Source organism: Andrographis paniculata, unplaced genomic scaffold, assembly GCF_009805555.1.
Source record: "Andrographis paniculata isolate CXL003 unplaced genomic scaffold, ASM980555v1 Contig62END, whole genome shotgun sequence".
Lineage (NCBI taxonomy): Eukaryota > Viridiplantae > Streptophyta > Magnoliopsida > Lamiales > Acanthaceae > Andrographis > Andrographis paniculata.
This window is the reverse complement of record NW_026137598.1, coordinates 4,245,075-4,270,948: the sequence shown is the minus strand read 5'-3', so window position 1 is coordinate 4,270,948 and position 25,874 is coordinate 4,245,075. Positions and strand designations below refer to the sequence as shown.

At 30.4% G+C, this 25,874-nt stretch overlaps 3 protein-coding genes across 20 annotated transcripts; all 3 read left to right on the top strand.

Moving 5' to 3' along the window:
• Positions 1-8,604: 8,604 nt before the first annotated feature.
• LOC127261142 (uncharacterized) lies at positions 8,605-12,094 on the top strand. 5 transcript variants are annotated; one of them, XM_051289358.1, is made up of 3 exons: positions 8,605-8,790; positions 9,450-9,607; positions 10,465-12,094. In XM_051289358.1, exon 3 carries the CDS (start codon positions 10,759-10,761, stop codon positions 11,956-11,958), a length of 1,200 nt encoding a protein of 399 aa, XP_051145315.1. In that variant the 5' UTR covers positions 8,605-8,790; positions 9,450-9,607; positions 10,465-10,758; the 3' UTR covers positions 11,959-12,094. The 5 variants fall into 5 exon arrangements, with proteins under 5 accessions (XP_051145315.1, XP_051145312.1, XP_051145313.1 ...); XM_051289355.1 differs by having other exon boundaries at positions 9,450-9,686; XM_051289356.1 differs by having other exon boundaries at positions 8,605-8,795; positions 9,450-9,686.
• Positions 12,095-15,388: 3,294 nt separating this feature from the next.
• On the top strand, positions 15,389-23,287 carry LOC127260814 (cytochrome c). 6 transcript variants are annotated; one of them, XR_007840812.1, is made up of 10 exons: positions 15,389-15,589; positions 16,710-16,843; positions 17,595-17,726; positions 21,181-21,202; positions 21,399-21,635; positions 21,738-21,806; positions 22,694-22,813; positions 22,886-22,938; positions 23,033-23,101; positions 23,186-23,287. XR_007840812.1 is itself a non-coding variant. In XM_051288764.1 (3 exons), exons 1-3 carry the CDS (start codon positions 15,478-15,480, stop codon positions 17,685-17,687), a joined length of 339 nt encoding a protein of 112 aa, XP_051144721.1. In that variant the 5' UTR covers positions 15,390-15,477; the 3' UTR covers positions 17,688-18,004. The 6 variants fall into 6 exon arrangements, 1 of the variants encoding a protein (XP_051144721.1); XR_007840814.1 differs by having other exon boundaries at positions 21,385-21,635; XR_007840811.1 differs by having other exon boundaries at positions 21,366-21,635.
• On the top strand, positions 21,570-25,800 carry LOC127260813 (uncharacterized). 9 transcript variants are annotated; one of them, XM_051288758.1, is made up of 17 exons: positions 21,577-21,635; positions 21,738-21,820; positions 22,677-22,693; positions 22,768-22,813; positions 22,886-22,938; positions 23,017-23,101; positions 23,186-23,287; positions 23,752-23,835; positions 23,933-24,051; positions 24,142-24,243; positions 24,358-24,474; positions 24,629-24,694; positions 24,776-24,842; positions 24,962-25,015; positions 25,095-25,220; positions 25,298-25,333; positions 25,422-25,800. In XM_051288758.1, exons 2-17 carry the CDS (start codon positions 21,803-21,805, stop codon positions 25,515-25,517), a joined length of 1,188 nt encoding a protein of 395 aa, XP_051144715.1. In that variant the 5' UTR covers positions 21,577-21,635; positions 21,738-21,802; the 3' UTR covers positions 25,518-25,800. The 9 variants fall into 9 exon arrangements, with proteins under 9 accessions (XP_051144712.1, XP_051144715.1, XP_051144716.1 ...); XM_051288759.1 differs by having other exon boundaries at positions 21,604-21,635; positions 21,720-21,820; XM_051288755.1 differs by lacking the exon at positions 22,677-22,693 and having other exon boundaries at positions 21,570-21,635; positions 22,694-22,813.
• Positions 25,801-25,874: the final 74 nt, after the last annotated feature.

Sequence of the window (25,874 nt, the reverse complement as noted above, 5' to 3'; positions counted from 1 at the left end):
AGTGAATTTTAAATTTGTTTCAGTATTTCAAATTAAATATCCAATAATTCTTTTTGTAGATGTTTGTTATTATGTATAATGAAAATTAAAAATAAATCAAAAAATACAATATTGTGGGCATCCGATAAAAAAAAAAGTTGGTAATATACTTTCATTGGTGCGAGACTGACGTACTGCTATAATCTTCTAAGTATTTGATTTTATTTTATTTTATATAGTTTCGACATGTAATTTTTAGCATTTATGGAGTGATTTTTATTTTTGTGGTGATGCAATAGTGATATGTGTTGATAAATCTTAATAGATTTTTATTTTTTTTGGTGATGAATTAAACTTAGATACACTTGTAGAGTAGAATTATTTTTAAATTTTATCCGGTGTGATTGGTTCTAATTTAAAAATAGGTGCTCTTTTTTTTTTTTTTTTTTTTTTTTATGAAGGTTCTTGGTTCAATTGGACACCCGGTTAAACATATAGAAATAAAAGTTTTTTCTTTTTCAGAATATATTTAAAAAAGCAACAAAAAACTAATATATTGATGTTGGCCAAGAATTGCAAAATTAGACCATAAATTCGGACAGTAGTTTTTAAATGCATACATACAAGTTTTCTGTTTGAATTGATTTAATATGGATGAATATATGGATCATCAATAAATTTAATTTAATATTTCAACATATTGTAGAAAAAGAAAAGTAGACTCGGTTTTAAATCGTGCCGTGCTCAGGTTCAACCTTTTAGGTCCGGTTTGAAACCATACCATGTCTGTCTGGCCCATTTCAGAATTGGGCCGGGTTAAGCCGGGCGGCACGAAAAAAAATCGACTAATCCGAATTGTCACATCTAATTTTTAGCATCACAAAGTTTTTTTAGCTACGTCCAATCTCTATTATCTCCCCGAGATCTTCAAACATCTCAAGCATATTTCATTCTTATTTAAAGCAAATCGAATCCATATAATATTAAATTGATCTTGAAGATCAAAACAATGCATATTTTGAAATATCTTTTTTGCAAATTCCAAAAACCCTTTTAATGATTATTTGCATGAGTGATAAAAATTAATGCATTCATTTTGAGATTGAAGTTCCAGAGCCAACCTAAATTCTAAAAGTAATATATAGTATTTTGGTATGGTTCTAAAAAAGGATTAAATGTAGAATATTTCAAATCAACTAGATAATACTTACCTACAAAAAAATATATATATAAATAAAATAGCTTTGTACAAGTTTTTGTTTTTTTTTTAAAAAAAACAATAAACTTAATAAAATATTAAAAAAAAATAGTTAGTAAAAATATTATGTACCCTTAGGTGGAAAAGAAAATTTATATTTCAAATTACGAAGAGTTTCATAGAAAAATCTAGTATCATGAATGACCCTTCGTAACCGACCAATCTAAAAACAAAGCACATATTAAGATCACATATATAAAAAAAAATGTATAGTTATTATGCTCTTTCGATCAACAGATTTATGGCGTTTTCTTATCACTAGACAAATGAATCGCAATGTGAGTCTTATCTATTACCCCCAATGCAATTTTGAAAATATGTCCAATAACGACTATCATTTCTGAAATATTTTTGAGCATATTTGAAATTATTATAAATATGTCTAATTACTTCAATGCCTAAACGTCGAGAAACTTAAAAAACTCTATGACTATGCATGGATATTATTTCTCTAGAATTTTGAAATATTTCTTCCAGCTCTCTCCCTGACAAAGCATATTCAACTATTTACAAAAAGAAATAGCCACATATTCATGTAGATTGTCATTTCGAGTTGGTTTAGATCCAAACTCATATTTATGTAATATGCTAACTTGTAAAATACATGCTTTCTCATTCATAATTGATCAAAAAAGTTCATATTGTCCGTGTTTCATCTCTTCAATGCAAACATGTTAAAAAAAATACGATGTTATATCTCTTTTTTTTTCTTTATGGAAATATATCAAATAGTACAATACACAGTGATTATCTATGTTTATTAATAATATCATATTTTTCTTCATTTTCATCCGATCTAATGTTAAAATTTTTATTTATCTTGTACATATGATATAAATACTACACAATATCTAATGACTATTAAAAAAAATCAATTAAAAATTTATAATAAAAAAAACACACACACATGTGCAATATATAAATAATCAATGAGCAAATATTTAAATAAACATAAATACAAAGAAATAGTTCCACAAAGATTGTTGTTGATACATCTACAAACAAAATTTTATTTGACAAAATAATAATAATAATAAACAACTAGTCACATTCAATGAATTGTCAATAAAACAAAATTATTCAAAATATATACACATATATATTATTATTTCATTTGAAGTATTTCAGATTCTAAAATAAAATTTTGTCAACCAACTCATAACAACTTCACGTTCATTTTCCATAAGATAGATAAATACTTCACTTTGTTGTTTATTGAAATGTATTCGTAATGCCAAATCATAAACATCACTCGAATGTACTATTTTAGGCATATCTTTCAGTATTTTCAGACAATCTTGCAATTTAGGTATGTCATTCTCTTTTACAAGTTGTGATTGATTATATTACAATTAATTAATTGCTACGAATGATTGAAGTCTATCAAGTCTACTTTTCTTCTCATCACTTTTCATTTTTTTTATCTTTATTTTGTATGTTTGGTTCTTTTTCAATATTTACATAATTATCACTGGCATCCATTGGTGAGTCTAAAATCAAATTTTCAGCACTCACAAATTGTTCATTACTTTCATCTTTAGTTGACCAAAAAATATATATTCAACCATAGCAACTACATTCTTAAAATATTTTTCCATCAAATTTAGAAATTTCGGAGAGTCATATTTAAATATGAGATATTTCGGGTTTTCTTGTATATATAAAACACATATAATGAACCACTTCCAATTATTTATACAATTAATTAATTAATTAAAAGTGTTACGTACTTTAGTTTTTTTATGTCCATATATCTTCTATCACGATTATTGTTTTCTTGATAAAATCTTATCAAATGCCAGTATGATCTTGAACAAACTTTGCCCACAAATCAAATTCTATTTTACAATCATATCATCTATTTTAAATTGTTTCTTATCATATTAACAACTAGCTTTCATTAAAAAAAAAATAGTCATCAAATTATTCCATCCATCTCTTGCAAAATGAGTGTGCGGCCAACATCGGTTTCTTCTTTGCAAGCTTTTAAAAAGGTCTTAGTATTATAGTATGTCCATTTCGCTTTTATTTTTTTTTTCAATTTATTTGCTAATGTTAACATTATCATGTTTTCATTATAACATAATTAAAGATTGTTATCATCTAATAATAATACATAACACGAAACATGCTTAAATGCTCACAAAATTTATAACAATTATGCTATATATAAGAAAAAAAAAAAAAAAACAGTTAAGTTTGATTCATAAAAATGCAATTCGAGAAATTAAAAAAAAAAAATTCAATCAGAATTTTTTTTAAAACAAAATAACAAAAAAAATGAAAATGAAGATAGATATTTGCACTACAATCAGCGTCGGTGGTGGTGGTGGCGACATCGATAAGAAATCAAGAGAAATATTAAATGAGAAAAACAAATACAGACAAAGAAAAAATTATTGCAAAAGAGAAAAAAAATCATCAATGGCTGGGATTAGATTTATGGTTTTTGATAAACTTTCTGCTATTATTGTTGTTAATTTTATTAGGAAAATGTTTCTAAAAAATCACTTTTTAAATTCAAAAGTTTTTTCTGTTATTTATTTTAAAAAATACAAACAAGATTAAATGTATTTTTTTTAAAAAAGTAAAAGCAAAAAATATTTTACAAAAATCTATCCAAATGGAATTTAAAATATTTGAAAATTATACTTTAATGTCAACATCATTGGTTTATATTTTTTTTCTTTTTTCTCGTAAGTCAAACTAAATATGATCATTTCAGCTTTAATGTTATAATTTACATTGTAGAGGATTAAGATATCTACTTTTTTGTATATAAAATGTGATATCTTACCATAATTAAATACAAGGCTTATGGAGGTATAAATCAATGTTTCAAAAATTGTCTTTAACTTTTTTTCATTATCATTATACATGTTAATTTCAGTGAAAATTATAATTTTTAATTATTGAAGCAATAATCAATACAATTTGTGATATAAAAATATGTTCACCAACTTATGATCCACCTATTATTCCAACTTTAAGTATCTTTGAATCAAATTTTTAATACTTGATTTGTAACTGAATCATTTCATTAGGCCTTTAATAGATTAATCAATTTAACCTTTTGTCAATATGTTCCCTTTGAATATATTCATATTTCTTGAGTTTCTTTTTGGTGATATTAGTCTCATTTTCTAGGTCTTTGAATTAGTTTTTCAATTCCACTAACGGCGAGTTGATTGGAGGTTGGATAAAAGAGATATGTTCATTTTAGTAGAAAGTTGTATGTGAAGAGTTAATGCCATAATTTTGACTTAGAAAATTTTACCATAAATTATGTATAGATCCAATAGATATGAAATTTTGCTGGTAAATATGATTTTGAATTATATATCTATTTTCAAAAGCAAAATTGGACAATGTCTCGCTATCTAGGCTCCGCGTCAATTGTCGGTCAAAGACTTTTTTGAAAATATATTTTGCATATTTTGATGAAATAAAACCCCCTTCAACCCCCATTCCCCCTCATTTTCAAGTTGTGGCTGTATGAGAGATTTTAGGAGCTTGGGCAACATTCTTCTTCATTGCAAATTCAATTTTAAGGTAAATTCTTCGTTTGGTTATAATTTTAAATCTCCAATAAATTTAAAATCTTTGTACTAGCTTTGTTTCAAGTTTTCATGGCTTAATTTTATTTTGTAATGTCGTTGTGGTATTGAAGTCGAAATAATATTTTTTTTTTTTTGTTGCAGATTATGATTTTAGACTTCAAATTATCGTTTATCATTTTTTTTTAAACACCATCAGTCAAACAGGGGGTTGAGGTGGGACCCCCAACTTGTATATATCTCGAAATAAGGAAATATATTTATTTTTTTTCGTTTATCAAATATTTTCAAAGTCAATTTTGTGAAATTATATTAAATTGTATTTTTTCCGCCAAATTATTTCTCCAAATTAGGGTTTCAAACTTCAATTAGTGTGTTGGAGGTGTTGATTGATGGAGCTTTTAACATATTATTGCAATTGGATATTAATTATACGATTTGAGATTTTAAAATTATAAAATCAACTTTGTATGACCCATGCCTTGATTTTCAAGCCTTGTTGAATGACTTTTGAGTTAAAAATTATTTGTCAAAGTACCCCGAAGCCTTGTGAATATTATTTGTAGTTGTTGGATCGAGTTGAGATCGTTTGGGAGCTATATTTGTGATTATTTTTAGCATTGTTGTTGATGTTCTTGGCTTGATTGTGGTTTAAGATTGTCCGAAGGTCCCGCCCGGCTTGAAATTATGCTTTATTTTTATCTGGCGGGATAGGTCTACGATTAAGGTAAAATGTTAAGTTATGCACACTTGAAATGAATAGACTATTTGACTAAGTGCTTGAATTGAATAGACCATTATGATTATATTTTGTACGTGATGTGTAGTGAGCTAGTCGATATAATAGTATTAATTGGTAATGAAAGTTTATGAGATATATAGTGTATGTGATAAACCGTTGATCTGATTATTATGCCATTTTTTTTTAGATTCTTTATTCGTACGTGTTTTGCTTCCTCATTCGGAGGACTATAGTATTTGTTTTTAAAGTCGTATTCTGCAACATGTGGATTATCCTCATCTCTATCTATATTATATGGCAATAAAAAATAAATATTTAATGGTAAAATAGCCTGCATATTTAGATGTTCGTTATTTGGGAAAATGAACGCTCACCTTTACCATTCCTCGTTCGAAGTCTATTATACTAGAGCTCTCAAAATTTGTACTGTTAGTGAATGCAAAGTCAAAACCAACATCATCATGCATTGAAGACATATTCATTATTTGGTTCACACACTATGGACATATGTTCAAATTTTTGTCTATCCACCATACGTTGCGGTATGTAATCATAGTATCCTCATTCATTAGGTCTCCATCAAAATCGGACGTGGAAATACTCTTTCCTTTTTTGTAGACCATTCCTCCCTTAGATCAAAACCCCTAGTCATGTTCTTATTCATTTCATCATTGAACAGTTCTATTTTAGTCACACACATCTCTTTTGTAATCATAATGTCATCCTACTCATCCAACTTAATACCCATTGGATCATGCTGTCTTTCAACCTCCTCGGCAGAAATATTTTTGCCACCCACTTCACAACCATTGCCACCTCAATCCCCATGCCATTCATGCATCAAATGCTGATACCCCGTCTAATTTTCTGATCACATGAGTCAAAAATCATTATTGGCAAAGTCTTATCATCAACGTACACACTTATAACATTTTTCTCGTAATGCACTTTGAATATATTCAAAACATAATTATCACATAAAAAACGTAAATTTTTTCTTCAAATATAGACATGGTCACTATGCCAAAACTTCACAATTGGTGCATTTAGCCCTGAACTTGGACGCATATATCAAAAAGTGATCTAAAATACATTTGGTATTTGTCAATCTTTAGAAATTATAAATTTCTACCTGTCTGATACTGTGTTATGGAGCTCTTAGATGAGATGTAATCATCCATTTACAAATATAAATCCACATGTGTGCTTATATCCATTGTGGAAAAACTACACTCATACAAAACAACGATAATTTTTTTTAAAAACATTAAATAACATTTTTACACTCAATACAAAAGCACAAACATATCCAAATCAACTAAGATGTATTAAATAAGTATGACATATTCAAATCTATAAATGTACATTATGGGTATCGATGATATTTGTCCGCAAAAACTTGACAACTAATATAAAATTAACTATAACCCAATGTATGTCACTTTAACACCCAATCTAAAAACTCATTACCCATATTAACATAAAAATTATAAAAACGGTGAAATAATTTTAGTCCCAACACAAACATGACAAGTATTTCAAGTTTTAAAACCTTAAAATTGAACAAAATGAGAAAGAAATATAACCTTAAAATCAAAACTATTGTAATTAATTGAGAAAAAATTATTTTTGGTCTCATTCAATATCATAATTATCAATTTTGGTTCCATTTAATTTAATTTAATTTTATTATTTTTTTTAATCATATTTGGTCTTACTCAAACGAAAATTTATCAATTTTAGTCCATAGATGGTTGATTGGGACTGAACACGGCCGTGTTAGCTTGAACACGACCGTGTTGGATGACTCAGAAGGTGACTGAGCGTCTCAGGCAGCCAACACGGCTATGTAGGGCTCAACACGGCCGTGTTGATTACCCTGCACTGCACTTCTGAACACGGCCGTGTTCCTGCTCGTGTTCTCAACACAACCATGTTCCTGCCCATGTTCTTAACACAACAATGTTCTCAACACAATAATGTTTTAGGTCATGTTCACTACCATGTTTTCAATATAATCATATTATAGGTTATGTTTATTATTATTTTCACTTCTTAGTTAAAATTATTTGGTATATATATTTATAATTCAACAAAAATATTTTTTACAATTATTTCATCATATAAAAAATAATCAATTTTTAACATTTAAAAAAATAATTTCAAAAAAAAATATAAATTTTTTTAATATATTATTATTTTGATTTTTTTTCAATTATTTTTTAAAATATTAAAAATTGATTATTTTTTATACGATGAAATAATTGTAAAAAATACTTTTATTGAATTAAAAATATATATACCAAATAATTTTAACTAAGAAGTGAAAATAATAATAAACATGACCTACAATATAATTATATTAAAAACATGGTCATGAACATGACCTAAAATATGGTTGTGTTGAGAATATCGTCGTGAACATGAACTAGAACATGGTTGTGTTGAGAACATAGACAGAAACATGGTTGCGTTGAGAATATGAGTAGAAACGTGACTGTATTGAGAACACGGACAGGAACGCGGCCGTGTTCAGAAGTGCAGTGCAGGGTAATCAACACGGCTGTGTTGGGTGCCTAGGACGCCCAGTCACCTTCTGAGTCATCCAACACGGTCATGTTCAAGCAAACGCGGCCGTGTTCAGTCCCAGTCAACCATCTTGAGACTAAAATTGATAAATTATCGTTTAAATGAGACCAACATTGATAAAAAGAAATAATAATAATAAATTAGACCAAAATTAATAATTATAATATTAAATGAGACTAAAAATAATTTTTCTCTAATTAATTTTACTAATATATTTTTATTATTTATTAATCATACATCTTCTAAATTTCAGAACCGATAGTCCAACTCTCGTATCACCAGAATGTACCGGACATGTAAACAGTAAATATTTGTAAGGTGCTTAATTGTTTGAATAAATAATACTCAGAGGCTAATATCGAGTTTTCATATATACGTATGTATTTATTATTATTATTATTATTATTATTATTATTATTCGGTGTAATTATTATGAGTTTTGGGTTATTGGCTGGCGACAGGTTGTCAGCAACAAAGTCCCACTCTCTCTCTTACAAAGACTACTCCTCCTTACCTTACGTTGTTTCTCTCTCTCACGCACACACACACTTGAAACTTCTCTCCCTGGTTTGGTTTTCTTTGTTGGTGTGAATCGTTCTCTCCATCGCAACCGGTTTCTTCACTGGATTTTCAGATTCGTATCTTCTGCTGGCCGGATCGACACCGTAAGGTTTCTCCGGATCTCGTGTTTTATCATTCGATTGATTTAATTTAATTATTTTGGTGTGAATTAAGGCTCGTGGTTTTCTGGTGTTGCATTTGCTTTGTGTTAATGTGCGGATTTTGGGAAGGCGTTGGAGATATTTTGGTTTGCCTCTTTTGTTTCGGATAATTGTTCTTCTTGTCTGTTGTCATTTGTTTTGAGAACCGCTTTGCATGTGTGTTTTTTTACCAGTGTTTTGTTGGTATCCATCCGTCCTTGTTTCCGACTAGGTTTGATTTTTGAATTTTTGAATTTTCGAATTTGTTTTTTGTTTTTATGCTGGAGAAAACAATTCTCGTGCTATGTTGTTTTACCTGCTTTGTTTTCATGGATTTAAGTAGACTTTAATTGATAAGATTAGTTAAAACCTGTTGCGTTATTTGCAGTCTAAAGTGTTTTTTGGTGTTTCAGCTCATAAACTGTTCAAATCTGTAGTTGATAGGATTTAGATAAGATTTCTGCACAAGTGAAATTCATTCACAGGAGGAAACATACTAGTGCTCTGATCTACTCTTAAATCTTATTTAGCTGAATCCTGTAATGCCATTATAGTAAGGTTTGATCTGTCTTGGTAATGTGTGGGGTTACATTATCACAGACTTTCTGCTTATGTAAAAACAGGGGATCCCATGGAATCACCAATCTGAAATTTATTAAGAATATTGGCTGCACAACTCATGGAATCGACTAGAGAGTTTGGATGTAATTGCTGCAGGAGAGATTTGAATGATCTTGGGAAGTTTAATTTTGAAACATGTATGCCTGTAGCTGCATAGAAGGTGTCTGTTCACTACCCAAATCTAATTGGATGAGGCATGCTTTAATGGAGAGAGTTCTTGCATACATTAATTCAAATTGGTATTGTCTTTTTGAAAATCTGCATCTCTTCTCTAGTTTCTGATTTTGGTATCATGCAGCTAAGCTAATATTTTAACAGTCTGTGCTGTAGTAAGTTTGTTTTTAACTATACTCGGTCATTATTACCGAGCAAGGTAATGATGGATGAAACTCATCCGGATTTTCCTTAATATATGGAGTCCACTTTATTCGACATTTGGTGGAAGAAACACTATTTTGAGAAGTGCTTCTTCTTTCTCAACTTTCTTTTAAGCAATTATTCTATTATGATCCAAATTCAGACTTGTTGAAATGCACTATAATAGCCTTGCTGAAGCTGTAGTACTTTGTAAGAATTAATTTGTTACCGGATTCAGTTTGTGCTCTGTTCGATGCTGTGTTTACTTGCCATTGTTTCACCACATATTACTTCCTAATTGTTTGACATTAGCATACGATTTTACCCTCATTGCAAATGAATCTATGCTGCAGTTCTCGTTTTTTTCTTTCTCCTGATTATGTCAGATATAGTTAATGTTTCATGAAAATTTTGCTGGGTGATCCTTATTTTTCATGTCTCTATTTTTCACATTTCGACAGGTTTAGAATCTTTTATGCTCTATTTCTGTTGCTTTCTATGATAATGCAATTTTTGGCAATACCATTTTTCCTACATTTCTATCCCGGTCTTCGCAAACCATATTCATTTTGGCAATAATTATCGATGTGCCATTTTCCGTACACATTAATATACTTATCTCATAACTAATGATTTGGCCAATGTCGTCGATTTCTGCAGGTCTCAACTAGCTAACTCTTCTGTATCATCATCCATAACTTCAGAGGGGCTGTGTATATTCCAGGATCAGGAAACTTAAGAAAGGATCTTACTTCCCAACTGCTTTGGGCCTGGGGGCCCTAATGTAAACAATCTCCCCAATGGTTATTCTCGATCAAATTGGAACTAACCGGAGCCTTTCCCATCTTCCTCCCCATGAATAATAGTCACTCACCGTGGAATCCCGGACCCAACCGAGGCTTCACTTTCTGTACATGCTAGCGGAGAGCATGCGCGCTTTCTGCGCATTGGGTAATGCCCCTGACGAGATTTGTTGCCGATGCACTCGGTGTGGTGACAATTTGTCTGGTTGCTATTTCGATCCTTCTCGGTCTACTCTGCGTCGTATATATGTTCTACTTCCGCAGTCAGATCCACAGCCACAGTCTCGATCAGCTCAGCTATTTTAACGGCCCTTGGATCATCCGAATTGCCTACATCTTCTTCTCGATCTGGTGGGGCATTGGCGAAATCGTTCGTCTCAATCTATTCCGTCGCAAGGGAGGACCGTTGGATGCCCTCAGCTTACAATGGCAGGAGAACATCTGCAAATGCTATATTGTATCGAATCTCGGATTCGCCGAGCCGTGCCTGTTCCTCACCCTCGTATTTCTCCTTCGTACGTCGTTACAACGGTGCGGACCCTTAACGGAGAAGCGGAACGTAAGAACGACCGGTTACGTCCTCCTCTACTGCCTCCCGACGCTCGTCTTTCAGATCATGGTAATTTCGATCGGACCGTATTATAAGAATAAACACCTCCCGGAACTCCCGTTGTATTTTGTCGAAGCAGCTGCCGATACGAAGGCTCGTAACGCCATCTGCACTTATCCTCTGCTCAGCACTCTCTTTCTCGGCCTATTCTCCGTCGTTCTAACGGTGTACCTGTTCTGGCTCGGCGCCCGGGTTCTCCGCCTGGTTATTAACCGCGGACTTCAACGTCGAGTCTACGCGTTGATCGTTTCTACTTCCGGTATATTCCCGTTACGCGTCGTCCTGCTTGGTTTATCGGTTCTCTTCAAACCCGAGCGGGCTGCGTTCAACGCTACCGTGTTCTTGGCCTTCTTCTGCTTTTTGTGCTGCGCCGGCGTCGGGATCTGCATCCTCGTGTACCTCCCGATCGCAGATTCGTTAGCTTTGCGGAATTTTCCGAACGGCGGCGACGTGGAAGCCGCGGGCGACTCCAGCTCTTTGATAGCCAATCGGAGTCCCGGGGAAAGCACGGCGATCAGCTCGAGGTCGTCGCCGAACCGCGGATCGATATCGTTCCGTGTGACGAAGGGTAAGGAATACGAGTCGGGTCCGGCGTTTGTGGAGCTGGGTCTGTTCAACCCAAGCGAGAACTCGCCGGCGTCGGGATCGCCGCCGCCGCGCGGGGTCGGGTGGCCGATGATTAAACGCAGCCATGCGGAGGATGAAGAACAGAGCGGGCGTGCTTGTGCGTGCAAGTTATAAATTGTGGCCGAGGGAAAACAAGAAGCATTTTTGTGGTGTACTGTACTCTTTTTTTATTATTTTTTTTTTTTCTCTTAAGTGTTTGTAAAGGTAATTAGGATATATTTTTAATAAGGAATTTGCTAATTTTTGGTTTTTTTTGTTTTGTTTTATTGCTTTATATATATATATATATATTTATTTATTTATTTTCTAAAGACAGATTATATACGATGAATCGAAATAAAACTACTGACTTTATATGTGGGACGAAGTAAGTATATTTTTACAAGAAAAAATGAAGGGATGGGTGTTTGATTATTAGTTGACAAGAAAAAATAAAGGGATGGGTGTTTGATTATTAGTTGAGTTTTAAATTTAAAGTTGGTTTGAAAGTAATTTATTTAATTAGTATTTAATTTATAATTTAATATATAATTAGAAATATATTTAAATGATTTAAAATATGGGTTAGTATTTTTTGATGGTATAATTTTTTATAAATATTATTTAAAAAATGTGTAATATACATATACATTAACACATTATATATATAATATATATTTTTTTTTATAAAAATTAATAATTCAATATAAAATATTATTTTAAATATTACAAATACAATTGTTCATATTTAATATAAAGAATTTATTTGTTCATATATTAGATCAAACCCAATAGCATACAAATCTAATAACCTAATAAGGAGTCAAAAGTGTGAACCATGAAATTCATTGCCATCCTATCTACTTTTCAAAATGTAGTTGCTCCTTTTATTTATTTTTCTTTTTTGCTTATTACTCTCTCCGTCTGTCTCAGATACCGTGTAGACACGGTATTTTAGGAGGGTGTAATTAGTAGATAATTAAGAATATATTATTGAAAATAATTATTCTATAATATAAATAATTATAAATTAAAATTAAGATAACTAATTAGTTTAATTAAAATTTAAAACAAAATTAAAAAATTTAAAATGAGATTAAAGTGTGTAATTATTTTTAGAAAAAGAAAATAACATGGTATGTGGGACGGACAGAAACGACAACTTGGACATGATATCTGGGAGTGAGGGAATATTCTTTTTGTTATTCAAACATTTTATTTAATATTCATTTGCTAGTTCTCCTCTTTTAATCTTTGAGTTTTTATATCCTACAAAATAATCTATATTAACTACATTTACATTGTGATATATTTTTAAAATATTATAATAGTTTACAAATTTAATTTATTTGTTATAAAATATATTATTATATTAAAAAATATTTCCATATTACTAATTAATATCAATTATTAGAGTTTGTTTGTACAAATATTTTTTAAATACAACTTTTAATATATACTCCCTTGGATCTATTTTAAATGGGTTATTTGAGATTTTGTAATAGATTAAAAAATAAAAATATTTTATTGGTTTATAAAAGCATGTAAAAAAGTTTTGATATTTTTGTTATTTGACTTTATGTACTGTATATATAATTTAAGTAAAAATTAAAGATATTTTAATATTAATGTATAATTACTTTATCTAGAATATAAATTGATACTTTGAACTGAAACTAAAGAAAATAGTAAAAATGATGTTTTGAAATAGAAAGGGAGTATATTTTATCTTCTTATAAAATAAATATTCGAAATATTACACACAATTTCTTATATCTCATATAAAAAAAATAAAAATAAAAAATAAAACCAAACACTAAACAAACAAACCCTTAAATTATTTACAATTAAAAAAAAATTAAAAAACTATCCAAAATATCTACAAAAATTAGGGTTTGTTTGGTTTTGATTGAAGTATAATTATAATTTTAATAAAACTTCGATATAATATTTTATAAAAAAAAATAACAATTATACTTCTTTCATCTAGTGTTAAATATATACATTTTTTCATTTTCGTATTTCACATTAATGTATATATTCTTTTGGTAACTATTACTTCAGTATTTCACACAAATACTTCTAATTTTCTATAATATCATTAATTTTTCATTAAAAAAATAAAATAATTTTTTTTATATTATCTTAATTACTCATTATAATTAAAATAATATTTTTAAAATTTTGTGTCATAAATAAATATATACTTTCTCCGTCCTAAAACGGGTTGTGTTTGACATGAGATTTAAGAAATATTGATATTATATTGGCAATGGGTAAAAAGTACGGATAAAAAGATTTTTTTGTCCTTGTGAGTGTGTAATAATAATGAAAACGTAAGAGTAGGTTTACAGTGATATGATTATTTATGGAAACGAGACTATTGTTTTAGAACGAACAAAAATGATAAACATGAGTATTGTATTGGAATGGAGAAAGTATATTTATTCAGAATATAAAAAATATTTTTTTATTAAAAATTGTAGACTAAATAACGATAAAAATTGTAGACTAAATAACGATACTTTGTATATAAAATAAAAACCAAACACCGTCAAAACTACAATATAAATATATTTCAAACCTCCACACAAACTTTTCAATTCAAATAAATTATATATAAAAAAATAATCTAACAAAAAACTTCCAAATCTGCCATCTAAAAAGAGCCTTACTATAAGTCTTTAAAAAAATAATAATAAAACCTTATTTTTAATATATTTTCTTTTAAACCACAATCACTATTATTCTTCAAGTATGCATCAAATAAGCTCTAATTGAAGTTAATAGTCACCAAATTATGCCAGCAAAAAATATTTTAAATTTTATGTGATAGAAGATAGATGTTTGAATCCATATGTATATATAATGACGAGGAATCCGCAGTCGTTATCCAAAAGTGCAAGTAAACCTCGACCGAATTTACTACCCTACAAAGTACGCCCGACAGACAAGTCACAGTAAACGAATCATATGTGACAGGTGACCTGAGATGTCAGATATTTGAACCTATAAGTTGACGGTCACAAGTCCAATCTCACACCGTCGATCATTCATTTCCAAATATATTTTAATTTATTACCAAGTGAATGGAACATTACGTCAAAATTAATTAATTAAGTCAATAAATGTTACATATTGAAAATATAAATGCACATGCCAGCCATGGCTGGCTGGGGTGCAATGCAATTGCAAAAAGGGTTGTCTTGAACGACAAGTTACTTGCCATTTATTATGTGCTTATGAATATGATAAATGATATGGACCATTTATTATTATTATTATTATAACATTTTATTTAAAAGTTCTTTTTTACAATACTATAAATCGTTACGTTACGATTCCATGGCGAGGGTTAAATGGTAATTTTGCCCTTAACACCACCTACCTCGCTATAAAAATTAAATTAATTCATTAATTTATTGAGAGGTCTGAAGTCATTCCAAGTAGTCTACGTTTCCGCCGCTAGTATTTGGAATTTCTACGCGGAGGGGTAAAATTGGAATTTCATCTCAGCGCCGCCCATATGGCATCTTCTCCTTAAAACCAAAAGGTGTGTTTGGCGTAAGAGAACTTTCTAGCTTAGGTCATTTTCCCACGCCGAGTGTTCAACGCGGTCTGAAAACCCTAGGCGTGACCATTCTGCTTCCTTCCATGGCGTCGTTCGACGAGGCACCTCCGGGGAATGCGAAATCTGGTGAGAAGATCTTCAAAACCAAGTGCGCTCAGTGCCATACGGTGGACAAAGGAGCGGGCCATAAACAAGGTGCTTTTCCGAAACTGGATTGTTGTTATTTGAGTTGTTTTTGGATTTTGATCCGTCTGGATTTTCCCGTTCCGACTTGTGATGTGTTTATTGCTTAGATTTGCGGTTTATTGCATATGATATGTGTGTACGTGTTGATGTATAGATGGACGATTTGTTGAATTTCTTATCGCGTGTTTGTAGTTTTTTGATAATCAGTGTAGTTGAATATGTTTCGTGGTTTTAGATTCTTATGTTTTTGTTGTGATTACATGCTTTTATTGTGCCATGGTTGTTACTTTTTGTCTGATTCTACAGCTTAACTTGCTATTTACTGGTTTAGATCCGATAATAATTCGTTGAGTGAAGATGATTCGATCTTGACTTTTTTGGTTATTGGCTTCTTGTTTGGGTGGTTGATTGGCCTGTATTTTTATTCCTTAAATTTAATGGAGAAAGCTTTACCAGTTCAAGATCGAATGAACTTCAATTTAGGATTGGATTTTCTTCTCACCATGTCAACCTTCTTATAGCCTAAGATTAAATGTTTCTGCAAAAGAGATGTATGGTTTAGAAGTTAGCACTGAAGAAGAGGGGGAAATTTTGGACTCAAATGCAAAATTAATGGATTTGTATTAAGGCTTCTTTGGTGCTAGTCAAAATCGTGTTGATCCACCAAACAAAGTTCTTACACATTTATACTTGTATAATTTAACCTCAGTCCTATACTTTTCAAATGTGGCAATTTGTAGCTATGTATAGTAAATTCCAATTGCATTATGATCAAATTCTATTATGTTTGTTTGATTAATTTTTTAAAATATAATATAAATGATTTGCAGTAGGGGTCTGGTTTAGGTCAGCCATGTGAACCAGCACGGGTTGGCAGGCTGGGTTTGGTTTGACAACTCACATGTTTTATGAGGGTGAGCCAATTCTTGACCTGACCTGCCAACCTGCTTCCAATCAGATTTTTACTATTAGTTTCGTGTATTGCTGTAGCCTGTGTATTTTCATTTACGGCGTCCTATTGAATTATAATTTGCGTCATGAAACATGTCACATACTAACCTTAGTATAGGCATCTCCTTTTTAGTTTTGTAATCTGTATGTTTTAAAGATATACCTTTGAATTGTCTAGGTCCCAACTTGAATGGCCTTTTTGGAAGGCAATCTGGCACAACAGCTGGGTATTCTTACTCAGCTGCCAACAAGAGCATGGCTGTTATATGGGAAGAGAAAACGCTCTATGATTACCTGCTCAATCCTAAGAAGGTATGGCTGCAATGTATTTGAATGCTTGAATACCCATTTTGTTAGACAGCTTTGAACATCGTGAATAAGATTTCATGGTTAGGCCCAATTTTGGTTGGTGGAATTGCATGATTTTCTTGAGATCAAGAATCTACCTATTTCATTGGTCATAAGTTTTGTTTTTAAAATGAAACATTGATTTAACTATTATCAATCCTAAGCACGACTAGTTAACTAGATATGTGTTCCCCAAACTTTTCCGTTTGTGTATTTTATTTTTATTGTTTTAAAAGTAATGATGTGAATGTCACCCAAACTAAATAGAAGTCTTCTTTGTCCTTCTGTTTTTTTTTTTTTTCTCTATTCTTTATTTATTATTCTTTAACTTCGTTCCTACTTTAAATAGTTTAAACCTGTGTAAATGTGTTTGGTTGGGAGCCCCTCCAATATCAAGTCAAACACTTATTTTTTATTTTTTATATTATACTAAAAATTAATCTTACATTAAAAATATCACATCAATATTTATATATATCACATCATACAACTATTCAAATTCAAAATTTTTATTATTCAAAATTAAAACTCCTAACGAAACACAAGATCATTTGAGCATGAACACTTGCATATATAATTGACTACCTCATTGCTTTCCTTTTTCCAATTAACCAATTATATTTCATGCGATTATTTGCCATGGTAGTTTATTCCAATCCATTGTCGAATTGGTAGCATTCATGATGTCTGACGTTGGGTGTTTTTGCTGCTGCAGTACATACCTGGAACCAAGATGGTCTTCCCGGGGCTGAAGAAACCCCAAGACCGGGCAGATCTAATTGCATATCTCAAGGATGCAACTGCTTGAACACTATTTTACAACAGTCTATTCCTATCAAGAGACACGGTACTGATTATTCCGTTGGCAATTCTTTTATCTTTTGGCATTAAAATATGAGTGATTAATAATAACATCATATTCCTGCTGCATGTCGAATGCCAGCAGCAGGGAACTTTTGTAGTTTATGATGACTGGCGATGCTATTGGTTTTGTGCAATTTAGGACACCTATCTATCTATTTCTCTCATTCATAATGTAAAACATTACGGTGGCTTGTCTGAATTATTTACAGTGTATCTTTTGGGAGCTTTAATCGATCCAGTCTTGCCCAAATTTTATTATTATGACATATTGTTGGCTTGGCTCAATTGCTAATATGTCATGTGGTATATCTTCTGCTATTAGAATTAAGGTTTGTGATTTTTGTTAGATGTCTACATAAACTACTCGTCTGTTCTTTTTATTTGTACAGCATATCTTATGCTAATATTTGATATAGGAAATGCATATTAAATTGTTTACTTGGTTTTGATTTAAGTTAGTTTTAATATAAATGTGATGTTTTGTACTACTAGTAAATAGTACTTTCTCTGTCCTAGATCTATGTATCCATTTGTTTATTTGAGGTGAATTTTAGTATGCAAGTATTTTATAGGTAATAGTACACTAGAGAGATGATAATTTTGTCTTTAAATTCATTTATTTTGCAGAAGCATTGTTTGTAAAAATATATTTTATTGAAGTAAAAATATTTTTGCTAAAATATATAAAATGGATACATTTGAATTGGGTTAGGATGGAGTGAGGAAGTATATTTTTGTAGACGCAATGGCTCCATAGTTACTAGAAATTAATGCAAATGATTCTCCCATCTTTGGATATTATTCTTATTATTATGGCAATTTCAAATTTAGAGTGGGTTTGTTTTGAATTTTCAATTTTAGGTATTTTTTTATATATATTAAATATAGGAAAATATAGTGCTAATTTAAAAAATAACTCTCTTTCCCTTTGTAAAGAGAGTAACGATTGCTTTTTGCACGACTAAATATTTGTGTAATATATGTATTGGAACTGTATTTATTATATTAAGTGGGTAGTATAATTATTAAGTTAGAAAATAATACTCTTGTTTTGGAACGAAGCGAAAATGAAAAATTGATCAAATGTTGAATTCACTCATTCAGCATAATTAAATTTTATGCTGATTTTGCTGTTAGTTTATTTGATTAGATGTTAGTTGATTTGACTAGCGGATTTAGTTAGTTGGAAAAATACTTGTTTAAAAAAACAATTAAAGACATGTACTGTGCTTTTAAAATATTTAGTTGTGTGTTTTTTGGTGTACAGGATTTTTTAAAAATATTTTATTATTATTTATTGAAAATTATGAAAATTTATTTTTGTTATTTTAAAAATATTTTATGAAAAATTAATGTATTTTTATTTTAAAAAATATAAACTTTTTTTTTTTCATTAGATATTGTGTAAAATATAAATATATATTTTTATTAAGTTAATATTTAATCAATTTATTTATTTATATTAAATTTATAATTTCAAATAAAGTTATTCTTGCTATGACTCATATTTTTTTTATTTGTGTGTATCATGCAATGATATTGCTAAGTCATCAATTATAATGACTAATATCAATGTAATTTGCTATAAATATGCCATAAGAAATAAGAAAGGATACTGCCTTTACTCTCTCTCTCACGTCTCCACCCAGCATCTTCATTTACTCTCCCTCTCTCTCTATATTATATATATATATATATACATATTTTATTACATATCTATATATATTGCAATATCTATATATTATATTTTATTAGTAGTAGTAATTTTATATTTTGTTATATATTGTATAACAATTTTAATATATTCATTATTTATAAAAAGTTCATGTAACAAAAAATATACTGTATATATAAAAATTAATAATTATTTAAATTATAAAAGTAAATTTATAAGTCATTAAAAATATATTAAAATAATTAATAAATATTACAATGATTTATATTAATACTGTAAAAGAAATGACTTATATTTAAGGATAAATAACACTTAAATTAGCTTTTTGAATAATAACGGAGAAAGTAATATTAAGTATTAATTATTATAGCGTATTTGGAGGATTGGATTGGATTTACACTATTCATCTAATTTTTTTTCACAAAAATATCAAATCAAATATTTATTTTTTATTTTTTATATTATACTAAAAATCAATTTTACATTCAAAACATTACATCAACACCTATTTATGTCTCATCATACAACTATTCAAATTCAAAATTTTTACTATTCAAATCCCAGCTCAAAATCCAAATCTCCAAACAAACACATGTAATTGCTTGAATAATTATATATATATATATATATATATCATATATTCTAATAATATTAATCAGAAATTGTGATTGAAAATAACTTGGTGAATTTAGTATTTTATTTTTGTAAGTATTATGGGTTTGATTTTCCAATTAAATCTTTTTAATATGGTTTTTAATATATACATAATACTTTTTTGTCCCATGGTGCAATATTTTGATTATGATAAGAAAAGTTAGGTGGATATAATAAAATAAAATAAGGTGATATGATGAGATAGGGAAATATATATTTATTTTTTTATTAGTAGTGTGACATAATAAAGTGAGTTATTTAATTTTTTTTTTTTTAAAAAATAATGTAAAGTATGCATGACAATAATAATAAAAAAATATGTTGCAGCTTATGTGGAATCTTTATCTTTTAACAAAAATTAATATTTCATACAAAATTTTAATACTCTCTTTATCTATAAGAATGGTACTATTATTTTTAATTTTTTAATGTAAAAAAAAAGTAATTTTATAATTTAGTAATTGTATTATCTACGTAACATAATTAATACTTTTACAATTTTTAATATATTATACGAATTGTCATTACTTTTATATCATACAATCAATATAATACTAATATTAAAAAAATTATATACAAAAAACAAATATTATTTTTTTGCGGAACAATAGTATTTTTTATGTTGCAGATATATATATTTTTATACCTCTCACTAAAAAAAAATACTTTAAATTGAAATATTAAATAAACGAATTTTATATTTAAAATTTTTGATAGTATAAAATATTAATTATACTAAAAATGTATAAAAAAAATATCACCTCTGTATCCTCACCTTTATATTTATTTATGCTATATAATATTCTCACACGATAATTTTGTAGACGATTATTATTAAAATATAATATTTATTAAAAAAAAATATATACTTATAAATAAAAATAGACAAAATAATCTAGTTGAACCGTTATCGAATCAAATTGAATTTTTGATTTTGACGTGTTTTGAAATATTTGCCATAATTTAATTGAAATTTTAGTTATTTTTTATATAATTTTTTTTATTTTAATTCAATTTAAATTATTTAAAAATATTAAAAATATTTTTTTATTAATAAAAATTTGAGTAATTAAAATATTTGATTTAAATAATATTCTCTATGTTTCAGGTACGATGCTTTTATGTTTCAGGTACGATGCTTTTCTGTGCATCCCATATCTCATGTCAATTTTTTTTTTTTTTTTTTAAATAATTACACAAACAAAAATAAATAAACATAGCAATAAAATAAAAATAGAAAACACGTTTTCGAGAATAAATGGGCCCACACATCCACGTCTGACCGCCTTTCAGTGTGAACTAATTCGAATAGGCCCGCGAGTGCAGGGACGCGCGCACCACCACTCCGACACGTTCATTACATTTCCCCAAGATTTGAAATCATCTGCGCACTAATCGAGAACCCGCAATTAAAGCGAGCCACCGAACGATCGGAGTTGGAACGGCGGTGGCCGACGGCGCCGCTTCTGGTGGTAAACGAAAACGACGTCGTTTGAAGGAACAAGGAAAGGAAAGGAAGATACCTTTATTGCTCTGCTCTGCTCTGCTCTGCTCTACTTTGAGGTATTCCTTTTCGGTTTGGGTTTGCTTCCTAACATCCATCCTTTATTCGTTGCCCTTTTCCGCTGTCCACTGTCCAACTTTTAGTATTTTCTTTCTGATCAGACCAAAAGCATCGGCCGAAAGGCAGTTTTTTCGGGGGAATACGTCTCGTCTTCACTTCTGCGACCATGAGTTCGTACAATTCTGTAACTATCTCTCTCCCTTCGTTATCTCTTCTTTAGTGTTCTGTATTGTAATTTTGTTTTTAAGTTATTGAGATTGTGTGTTTGTCTCGTTTCTACACACAAATTGATCGAATTGAAGTTGCTTGTTCTGCACTTAGATTGGATTTTGGATTTGTTGTTGTGAAACTTTGAAATCTTTTTCTAGTGTATGTTTGTTGTAATTTAGGATCAAAAAATGCTTGATGAACTTAATTTTTAATACATATTTGCAAAAATAAAGTTGGAAGTATAAGAGTGTGTTGAGTATATTTAGGAAATGTTTTGGAATTTTGGATTGTATTGGGAATAATAATAATAAAAAATTAAATATGAATTAGATGTTTGATGGGATGTTAAATAGATGTTTAATATGAGGTTTTGAATCTAAACTATATTTTTGATCGTAATATTTTTTTTAATAAAGTATATTTTAAATGGAATGGCACGGATTTTTGATCCAATTTTGGCCATGGTGGAAGAAGATGATAAGTTGGAAAACATAAATAGATTAAAATTTTAAAATTACGAAATATTTATATAAATATTTGATTAGTTTTAATTTTAAATGACGAAAAAAACAAATTGATTTTGAAGTATTGTTGTAAATTGATTCAATGTGTTGGTAACCTTAGGAAAGCTTGAAAAGGTACTCGATTGAAAAAACATCTTAGATTGCTAAGGAGACGAGTTTTCGACACTATGATATTCATCGAATCCGGGAGGTGCAAACTGGTTTTAGTTCTTTAATCTTCATATAAGCAAATCGATTACTTTATAATTTCTAATGGTTCCATATTCGAGACAATCTCGTAGCATTTGGATGTTCATATGACTACAGCTTTGTCTCATTGTCAGGTTAATTTCTCGCCGGACCCTAAAAGCAAGTCATTCGTCTGCAGCCTTTTGATCGTGTTATCTGTGGTTTGCAGTGTTTACTTCCTCGGGACCGAATGGCTGAAAAGAGATCCGATGAGGGTATTTGTTCATTTACTTGTTCGTTGCATGAAAGTGTATTTTTATTGATGAAGCCGAGTATGCTCAATGCAGTTGTCGAGGGGATTTGGTCTCAGCACAAGGCAACAGCACGTGAAATCTGAAAAGTATGAGGTACATTTTTCATAATGTTACATTGCTTTTGTCGGCTTGAGAAAAAAAATAAAGTATCGAATGCCTATTAGATATCTACCATTGAAGGTATTGCCTGTGGAATCACAATTAAACGCCACGAGGGGAAGTAACCATACACGTCACCAGAAATGCAATGTTTGTCATTTCTTGCCCTCGTATAGTTTATACATCTTCCTCGTGTGGATTTTCTATCGTAAATTGAGTTTTTTTTCTGCGTAGGATGAATGCAGGCCTATTGGGACCGAAGCTTTACCGGAAGGAATCATTTCCGAAATTTCAAACTTGGAAATGCATCCTTTATGGGGACCTCTTTCCGAAGATGTATGTTTTATTTGTAGTAAACAACTTTAATTTTATAATTACTACTTTAACAAATAATAAATAATACCCGCTCTATCCGCCTCTGAGAGTTACATTTATCTTTTGCATTTTTGTACTTGACATTAAAAATATTCTTATATTTGTATAATTTTTTTATACAAATGTCATTCTTTTAGTATTAAAGACAGTATTTTTGTCATTTTTTTCCTTAATTTGTACTACCTTAGAGTAGGATTAAGGTAGTATGTCATTACTTTTCCTACTTATCACATCATCTTTTTATCAAATTTTTAATAATTTTTTTTTTTTTTTATAGTATTTCACTTTATTTTTAACCTATCCTATTTTTACATTAAAATATCATTATTATTTTTTAGTAGGATGGAGGGAGTACAAAGAATGACTTCTCTATTTGGGAAATGTGATGATCATTTGATAAATTCTATGTAATGTTTCGCTTTCAGAAAAAATCCAAGCCGACATTGGGTTTGTTGGCCATTGCTGCCGGGATCGGACAGAAAGGATTGGTGAGCGAAATCGTTAAGAAGGTATATTCGGCTCTTTCGTTCATATCGAATTGCATTGTATCTTTAGACTCACGAGATAAGGAATCATTGACATTCGAAAGCATGGGACTTCCTGCAGTTTCTTCAAAGTAATTTTACAGTGATGCTTTTTCATTACGACAATGTCGTCGACAGTTGGCATGACCTTGAATGGAGTGACCAAGTCATTCATGTTGCTGCCCGCAACCAAACAAAATGGTGCCTTCTGTTTTTCATTTTGGTTCTTCGTATATTTTTTCAACCCATGGTATTGGAACTTACGATCTCGTCCATTGATAATTGCCGCAGGTGGTTTGCGAAACGATTTTTGCATCCGGATATTATTGCCAATTACGACTATATATTTCTGTGGGATGAGGACCTCGGAGTTGAGAATTTTCATCCACAAAGGTACGAATCTCGCATGCTTCGTCCGCGATGTGTCGATTAGTTAAAAACGATATCCTTAGATTTCTATACCTTATCATACATATATATATATATATACACACGTCTTTGCCACAGATATTTATCCATTGTCAAGGAAGAAGGACTCGAAATTTCACAGCCGGCTCTCAATCCAAGTAAATCTGCCGTGTATCATCCGATTACTGTTCGCCGGGAACATTCGAGGGTTCACAGGTTAGGTTAAAAAACAACATAAAAAAACACCAAAGAATGCCCGATAGGATAAAACCAATGTATTCGCGTGATTTGTGACATGGTCGATAACTTTTTATAATTTTTAATTTGTTAATGAATGAATAAAATTTTTGAATATTTGGTGTTGAAATAGGAGATACTACAAGTTCAAAGGCAGCGGAAAGTGCGACGGGAAGAGCATGTCCCCGCCGTGTGTTGGGTAAACACAGCTCTCGGAACCTTTTCACTTTAGTCGTCACTTTCTATGCTTACGTTACCGATGATATTACATTTCTTGCAGTTGGGTAGAACTTATGGCTCCGGTATTCTCAAAAATGGCGTGGCGTTGTGCTTGGTACATGATCCAGGTACTTTGCCGACCTTGGAAACTGCTAAGATCCCGAATTGTTTGATCTCGATCTCATTTATGCGTTTCAATTAATTCGAAAATGAAATTATTTCACTTTTGTATTATGCTCGACTGCAGAATGACTTGATTCATGCTTGGGGTCTCGATTTGCAACTCGGCTATTGCGCGCAGGCAAGTTTCCGGCAAATTACATCTCTACTTTGTATTATCGTCTTCTTGATGCGGCGGGAACGTCGAATTTAAATAACAGGGCGATCGGACGGCGAAAGTTGGCGTGGTTGACGAGGAGTACATTGTTCATTTGGGGCTTCCTACGCTCGGAGGATTCTCGAGTAAATCGTTGCATTCAAACAACTTATCAGAGTTACAATCCCGGGTATGAAATGATCCGAGATTGTCTACCATACTTTCCTAGTTCTTACAAACTAACTGAAAACTTGTTCCGGCTTTCAGACAGCTGACATGTACGAAGTCGACAACAGATCAGCAGTAAGTTTGAAATAGTCGACTTCCTTCCTTTGTAATACTAAATAGTGTCTGTATATCTAAAATTGCTCGATTCGATTCGATTAAATAGGTGCGCAGAAGATCGCACGAGGAAATGTTGGTTTTCGAAAGAAGATGGAAGAAGGCGAGGGAGGAAGACCGGTGCTGGAGCGACCCGTTTAATTAGGAGGAATGTTGTCGGAATGGCAAGTGTACATACACATAGATACATAGATAGATAGAGATGGAGATAGAGTGCAAGTCTTCAATGGCGGGTGGTGTGTTGTTGAGAGAGAGAGCTTTTCAAATACAATATTGGATCAGGTTTTTGCCTTTTTCTTCATCCTCTCTTCTTCTTGTCTGTGTTTATTTGTTGTGTACAGGACGAATTCTACTTATCATTATTATTTGGTGACAAACAATCTGTTTGTGTTCGTTCTTTGATCAATGGCTTTGATATTTATCATGAAGTTTATGTTTTCAACTATAAAATAGATAAAATTGTTTATAATTGTTTATTATATGTATATTATGCATAAGTCTA

What these genes read in the sequence shown, in the direction of transcription:
- LOC127260813 (XM_051288754.1), top strand. Translation starts at nt 22,667, where the DNA reads ATGACTACAGCTTTGTCTCATTGTCAGGTTAATTTCTCGCCGGACCCT. An exon ending in TGAAAAGAGATCCGATGAGG is followed by an intron (nt 22,814 to 22,885) that starts GTATTTGTTCAT and finishes TGCTCAATGCAG; the next exon opens with TTGTCGAGGGGATTTGGTCT. An exon ending in GTGCTTGGTACATGATCCAG is followed by an intron (nt 24,843 to 24,961) that starts GTACTTTGCCGA and finishes GCTCGACTGCAG; the next exon opens with AATGACTTGATTCATGCTTG.
- LOC127261142 (XM_051289353.1), top strand. Translation starts at nt 10,759, where the DNA reads ATGCCCCTGACGAGATTTGTTGCCGATGCACTCGGTGTGGTGACAATT.
- LOC127260814 (XM_051288764.1), top strand. Translation starts at nt 15,478, where the DNA reads ATGGCGTCGTTCGACGAGGCACCTCCGGGGAATGCGAAATCTGGTGAG. An exon ending in AGGAGCGGGCCATAAACAAG is followed by an intron (nt 15,590 to 16,709) that starts GTGCTTTTCCGA and finishes TGAATTGTCTAG; the next exon opens with GTCCCAACTTGAATGGCCTT. An exon ending in ACCTGCTCAATCCTAAGAAG is followed by an intron (nt 16,844 to 17,594) that starts GTATGGCTGCAA and finishes TTGCTGCTGCAG; the next exon opens with TACATACCTGGAACCAAGAT.